This window comes from Coffea arabica, chromosome 3e (assembly GCF_036785885.1).
Source record: "Coffea arabica cultivar ET-39 chromosome 3e, Coffea Arabica ET-39 HiFi, whole genome shotgun sequence".
NCBI classification, from domain to species: Eukaryota; Viridiplantae; Streptophyta; class Magnoliopsida; order Gentianales; family Rubiaceae; genus Coffea; species Coffea arabica.
The window spans coordinates 40,236,748-40,244,485 of NC_092315.1; the positions used below are offsets into that span (position 1 = coordinate 40,236,748).

Here is a 7,738-nt window from a genome sequence, read left to right on the forward strand (position 1 = left end):
GAAAACTCATGAAATGGATTGAATGTCTTCATACCAAATGTAGATATTTTCTTAGCTTTAAAATGGTACAAGAATCACCTCAATCTGATACTTGTAACTCATGATATAGTTGAAATACTAAAAGGTGTCAAAGCTGGAAAACTTGCATTTCATCCTTTGATTATTTTGCACTTCATGTCTTCCTTAAATCATTTCAAATTATCAATAATCATCCAATTATTTTGTCAATTCATGCCATTTGATGGTTGAATCCTTAAACCTATAAAAACATAAAATTTTTACCATTAATATCGATAGAAATGCAATTTTTATGACTTAAACCACAAAATACATATTTTCACTAGAAACTTTGCTAATTATTTATAAAAGTAGCTAAAACATACCAAAACTAACTAATAAAACACAATAACACACTAAATATACACTTATCAGTTCTTTGTATAATGTTACCTTTCAATGGATTAAGAATCAGGTCATTTGGAGATCTGGATACTGAGATATGCCCAAAATACTGAAAACTGGTTAGATGAGTATTGCAGTAGAAATATATTTTAGTAATTTAAACTTTTGGCTATGAAAATGTAACAACTAGACTTTGGTATCCCATAAGAGTTGTAGGTTATTGTCTTAACTTTAAAATGAATTAAAAATTATCTTATTCCAATCTCTTTAGCTTATGTTGTTGCCAAAATACCTAAATGTGCCATTTTCACAAATCTTTTTCCTCCTTGTTTCTTTATTGTATCATCGTTAGCATTTTACGTTCACTTGAAATCAATTTCAAATCATCAAAAATTATACAAATACTCCATATGTAACTCCATTTGATGATTGAAACATCAATACCTACAAAAACATGAAATTTTAACTACTTAGTGCCATAAAAATATAACATTCTCATTTATATCATAAAATGCAACTTTTGACTAAGAACCTAGATATTTAACTCTAAAATGATTAAAAATACACTAAAACACACATATTTGACTACAAAAAAATTATGTAAAATAAAGACTTATCAACTGGCCTTGGAAACTGACCATGCAATGAGAAACTGTGGCTGGTTTGTGCTTTACTTTCACAATCCTTCTGATATGTAATAGGCCCAGTTACTAGTGCCAGTTTTGATACCAAAAAGCTCTATGAAATAGGCCAAATCAGATTTTGTGCAAAACATAAAAGTTCTTCGGATTAGTTTTACAATGGCATAAGAATAAAGTCATTTGGAGGTTTGGATGCTGAGAAATGCCCAAAATAGTGATGACTGGTCAAACGATCATCATAGTAGAAAAATGCTTCAGTAATTTAGACTTTTGGCTATAAGAACTGGACATAGTAGAAAACATAAGAACTGGACTTAATGTCTTCACAAGAATTGTAGAATATTCTATTAGATTCAAAACGAATAAAAAATCATCTCAATCCGACCTCTATAACTCAAGTATAGCCAAACTACCAAAGTATGTCATTTCCTCCTTGTTTCTTCATGTGCACTTGATTTCTTGCTTCCCACACTTCATTTCAACTTTCAATACACTTCAAATCATCAAGTTTTATGCAAATACTTCTTGCTTAGCTTCATTTGATCAATGGTTAAAATCTACAAGAACACGAAGTTTTCTCACCTTTCTGTTGAAGCAATCTTCATTGGGCCAAAGCAAGCATTCATGCTTTTGTTATTCTCAACTTTAACAGTTTTGTCATTGTCGTGTTGAATAAATCAGAGAATCAAGATAACTATATTGCTTTTTTCTCTCGTATCTGAATTTTCTTTCTTCTGCCCTCTTTCTTTTTTAGTTTGGGGATTGTGGTCCAGTTTCTGTTATGGTCATGTCTGCTTGTTTCTGCACCATTGCCAGCTGTATATTAATGCCTTAATGGTCACAACTAGGTGTTTATAGAGCATCATCTTTGCCAAATTTACTACTGTTGATCTGAAATTCTATCCTATCAGCATTGCTCATGCTTATTGGCCATTATTGTGAACGTGTGAAAGTGTGCTGGTTCAAATATCTGTTCTTTTGTAGCTGGGAAAAAAGATACTAAATTTTATCTGTTTACATATTCTATGCACAAAGGAGAGAAAGGAGGCAAGAAAACCATCTTTGATTCTTTTCCTTTACATGAGAAGCAACCCCGACCTGATGATTCTTTGCGAAATTAGAAAAGTATTTTACTGATTTTTGGCTGAACTTTTTTTTTGGCTGCTTCACCTACTTGACTGATTTTTTTACTTAAGTTCACAGTAGTTGGATATGCTGAAACTCTAAAGAAAAGTTTATTTTCAATGCAGCCTAACTTCATATTTTGATCGTGAGAAGACTGATGATGCTCGTGCTGCAAGAGATGCTCAAAATCTGACCATAGCTGCGTAGTCTATGCTTTAATGGCAAAATCTAGTATTCTATCTTTTGGGAAGGATATGTATTGGCCATAAGAACTTACAACTGATTATGTGGGATTACTATATTCCCAACATTTGTGGTTCACTTCTGTTTTGATTAATTTGGAGATGTGTTATGGCCAAATATATGAATTTACGGCATATATTCTACGTTGGTTTTGCCTTTTGTCAAATTGAATGTTTTGTTATATTTGTTGAAAATGGCATCGCAATACTATATTTGTAATGGTCAATGTCAACTTTTGAAGACAAAACTCAGTGACAACTTTGAAAGGAAGGTTGTCACTAGCATGCAAGTTTACCAAGCCTTTTGTCAAATTAAGTTTTGCTATAATTGTCGGAAATGCCGTGACAATGATGAACAATTGCAGCTTATTAAGATAAAGTTCAGTGACAACCTTTATGCAAGTTCACTAAGTGACAATTATTCTTGTCACTGAATACTAGGACTGATAGTGACAAGTTCAAGTCGTCATTGTAGACTTCAAATTTGTAACGACTTTTGCTCCATTTATGACAAAAAAATATGTGAAATAGTGACAAGAAAATTTGTCACAAAATGATAACCATTAGTGACGACTTTGTCCTCGTCATTAAATAACAAGATTTAGTGACGACTTTCAAAGGGTTGTCACGCGTACCCATTTGTGACATAGAATTAGTGACAACGATGTGACAATGGAAAAAGTCGTCACTATACTCATATAATGACAACTTTTTGATTTTTAGTGATGATTTTTTGTTGTCACAAAAGGCCAAATTTCTTGTAGTGTCATAAACCCCAGGAAGTTCTTCTACTAAATTCTCCATTGTCAAGTTATTAGTTGTAGTTAATATAATTTGTAGCAAAATGCTTTTATTTGGTTTCTTGGGTGTTTAGATAATAAAGCAAGTTAAAAAGCTGTAATAATTAGCCGATTCTGTATGGGATCGGCCCTAATTATCACTATACTCGTTTGATCCATATACTTGCTGAAAATTGAGGTAATTGGGTTTAATTGATTAGATAATTAGGCATTTTTACCTGAAAGTCTAGACCGCATCCATAATTTTAGATTTATACTATGAAAGACTATTTAAAGCATGGGTTAATTTCTTAATTAAGAGTTTCAACTTTCAAGGTTAGGCCAACATTAAAAAAAGAATTTTTGTTCGCAAGAAAATTGACTAGAAGATAGTTATAACACTTTAGCTTCCTAAAGCTTTCCTAGAAAATTACCTTTCATTCACAAATAAAATTTTGGTCCTATTCTTCTTGATTTTTCAAAACCTTCACTAGTTCCCTACTATTTATGATTTTGAAAACTAACCAAAAAATCTTTAGCATTCATGTTTAAGAAGGAATTTTGTTTCCATATTGCCACAAAAGTTTTTCGATAGAATACAAATTATTATTCCTCTCTAAAAGTATTTACTATTATTTGTCTCTTATTTGATGGTTAAGTACGCAAATTATTTTCCTAATCATATAGTTTTCTTTCCTTGCTAAATATTCAAGATTCATCAAAGAGGCATTCAAACAATTTTCTGCTAGATCAAACTTGTTATTCTTCAAAAAACTAATTAAGGAAATTTACTTGAAGTCTTGATAATCATTAAAGATGCGTTCAACTTAAAGAAGTTATTGCAGTCATTCAATTTTCTGGTGAGATATTATGGGAAAGAAAATGTAATGCACTAATCCACTAGTTCAAACTTGTACTTTTAATATATAGATGTAAATATTTGTAATACTTTGAATTTCAGATTGAGCTTTAATTATTGTTTTCTTAATATTAAATATTATAGTTGAGCATTTGGATTGATTTGTGTCATATAAGTATGATATAAGCCTAATTATTATTTAAAAAATTGAATAAAAATCAACACAATGTAAAGATCCGGTGGAAAACAAAACTAGGGTGGGTGCTTGACTAAGGGGCTTTTCATGATTGGGTAGCGGACGTGGGATGGGACCCATCACATTGAATTTTTTGTCATATGAGAATGATGTAAGTTTGATTATTATTATTTTTTAAAAAAGTTGTATAAATTCTCATCTAAGTTTGATTATTAATTTTTTTTTAAAAATGTTGTATAACAATCAACACATACGAATAAATGCTAGAAAACATGACCTGGGATGGAAGCTAGAGCAGGGGGTATTTTAAGATTGGCAGGAAAGGAACCTGCCAAATTGAATTTTTTCTGGTCCCCGCCGGATCGTCTTTCACATGTAGTCCGAAGATTTTCTTGGCAAACAAATTAAAAGGATTGTCTACAGTTTTCGGTCAAGATGCTGTCAAATGACACGTGTAGCATTGCATTAAAATCGCGATTGTGCTAGTCCAAAAAATTGCTTGATGAACGGGTCAATGAATTGTCTAGTAATTTTCGATGATTCGTAAGATGCTGGAAAATGGAATGTGCTCTATTATTAGGGAAACGTCCAAATGCCAAGCTTGTCAGGTAAATATCTAGGTTCAATGCAATAAATTTGAGTCGTGTTATTCATGGTACTAGATAAGTATAAGATGATTAACATGCTGTTCCTCTTTTATATCTGTTCCAGGCAAATTTATTGGACGGCTTTCAAGGTCTTGTCATGATTAACGGTCCCTTTCTTTGATTACACTATGAAGTTCATTCTTCTTTTCTTAGCTCCTTAGACATAATGATCACAGAAAATCATTATCAAGTTAATTTTGAGATTTGATGGAATGTTTAAATGAAGTTAACAATTAACTTCTAGCAATCAAGAAGCATGAGTAACGGACGAAAAGTTGAATGAAGTGTTAAAGAATTTTAAAGATCCATTGAGTTCTTCAATATGTTACAAAAATGTGAGTCGTTTTGGAGTAAAGAACCAGACAGTTTCAATCTTTGGTCATTTGATGGGGGAAGCTTCTGTTTTCTGGGCTATCTTTGCTCTTATTCATCAGTATGGTGGGATTATATGTTGGGATGATTTACAGAAAGTTTTAGTGAAACAATTTCATTTTTCTCTCCGAAAAGGTGCTAATGGATAGCTGCTATTAATGTTTACAAGTGATACCGAAACCAGAAAATAGATAATACAGAAAAGGAGAAAAGAACAACCTTACAATATTAAAACACTGCATATTTGAGATGCCACACTAATAAAGAGTACAAGGGGTTCTGGTGGGTAGAAAGATAGTAAAAAGGGAACAGATATGTAAGAAAATGCACTCAACAAAAGCATCTTTATTACCGACCACCAGAGAGAATTGAGTTTTCTACAGTATATGAGAAAGATTTGTCTGTGGAAGTTGCAAATGACGATTTAATATCTTCAAAGCCAGCAGGATGGCCGAAGCCAAGACCAACAGCAGAAACGCCCATGGCCAGTACTGATAGATCTGGCAAGGCAACTGATCCTTCCAAGTACAACAGAACTTGCCTCATTCTCGGCCTAATCTCTGGTTCTGAATGAGAGCATAACAAGCCTAGTTTCAACACCAAGTCTGCTTCCTCTTCCACATACTCAGTACCCAGCTTTTGATCAACCGCCTGGAGAATATTACCTGCTTTCCAGCACGAAAATACGAAATCAACTAGAATGATATTCTCTTCTGGTACTGCTCGATGTTCTATTGGCCTTCTTCCACAGGCAACCTCGAGCAAAAAGGCCCCAAAAGCATATGCATCGGTGCTCATTGTGGCCCTCCCTGTCCTACTATACTCGGGGGCAAGGTAGCCAAGAGATCCCGCTACATGGGTGGTTTGAGGCAGAGTTCCATGATCGTATAGCCTTGCCAGGCCGAAATCTCCTAATCTTCCATTCAGTTCACCATCTAGCAATACATTACTGGCTTTTATATCTCGGTGGATCACAACTTGCTCCCATTCTTCGTGTAGATAGAGTAATCCTGACGCCACACCTTTGATGACTCGAAATCTTTCGCTCCAGTTGAGGGTACGCTTTGGTTGGTTGAACAGAAACCTGTCTAGACTACCCTTGGACATGAACTCATATACCAAAAGTAACTCTCCTTTACGCCGACAATAGCCCAAGAGTGGTACTAAATTTCTATGACGCAAGCGTCCAATACTGACGATTTCTGCAATAAATTCTCTGATTCCCTGTCTTGCTTGATGGGAGACCTTCTTGACAGCAACCTCGACCTTGTTTGTTGGCAAAACACCTTTGTAGACCCTGCCAAATCCGCCTTCCCCCAGCAGCTCTTTTTCTGTAAACCCCTTGGTGGCAATGTATAAATCTTTATACTTGAACCTGTGAGGTCCATAGGCAAGCTCCCATTCTTCCAGCACTTCTGCATACTTCCACTTCCTCTTTAAATAATAAGCTGCCCCAAAAGCTACAATCAACAGAAAAAGTAAGGAGAGGAGGGGCAATCCCACGGTGAAAATTTTAGACACTTTCTTATGTCCAAACCGAGGTAGCTTGGGAAGCTGAGAGAGATCAAGCGCTTGCGCATCCCCATTGATCTTGAAGCTCCATCCCAGTACAAAATTAGCTAACCCCACATTGTCGACTGGACTAGTGGATGCAGAAAACCCAACATACATGGTTTGCTGTAAAATTGGTGAAAGATCATATGACAAAGACAAAAGAGGCGTATGTGGTTTAGCAGCCACTGTTGGAGCTAATGTAACATTGATTCTCCTATCCACCCGATCGTATTCCACCCAAAGTTGCATCTGTTGACCGCTGCCAAGATCTAAGTTCTCAAATGAATTCTTGTTGTAAGGTTGGTAACTTGCAGGCCGGGATACATTGGACTTCACAGAGTTAATATCAATACCAACATGGTTAGCATTGATATCTGCATATTGTTGTTCTCGGAAAGTATCAAGCTCTACTGCAAAAACGTGATTTGTTGGACTTCCATCGGTGCTTGCATCGAAGAGGCCGAGGAGCTCTGTGGAAGGCCCTCGTGCAAGGACCTTTGTTGGTGCGATCACGAAAGCCATTCCCGGACTAGGAAAGCCTGAGCCATCAGGTACCATAGCAAACACAAATTGGGTTGAAAAGGAGAAGGCTGAACTATTAGATTTGGTCTTGAAATTGATGGGATTAGGATAGAAGGCATGCGCCGTTTGTAATTTGGTTTTGTTGTTTATCTGAAGGAGGCCATTGTTGGTGATTTTCGCTACTCCGTCCAGGCTCAGATTTGATGACTGAAATCCTTGATAGATGAACCCAAAATCGTCAGAAGCAGCTGCACCAGCTGCAGTGTGAACTAGAAAATAGCTTAAGATTGCTGTTACAAGTCTGAAAGGCATGGCTATTACTTGGATACCAACAGCCAAATCCGTCTTAATTCTGTGGCCTGTGTCTTACTATCTTGCGATTATGGATACTAGCTTTTC

The 7,738-nt window shown here is 35.3% G+C and overlaps 1 protein-coding gene across 1 annotated transcript; it reads right to left on the reverse strand.

Moving 5' to 3' along the window:
* Positions 1-5,357: 5,357 nt before the first annotated feature.
* Positions 5,358-7,738, reverse strand: LOC113737808 (L-type lectin-domain containing receptor kinase IV.1-like). Its single transcript, XM_027264979.2, has one exon. The coding sequence runs from the start codon at positions 7,649-7,651 to the stop codon at positions 5,612-5,614; it is 2,040 nt and encodes a 679-aa protein (XP_027120780.1). The 5' UTR covers positions 7,652-7,738; the 3' UTR covers positions 5,358-5,611.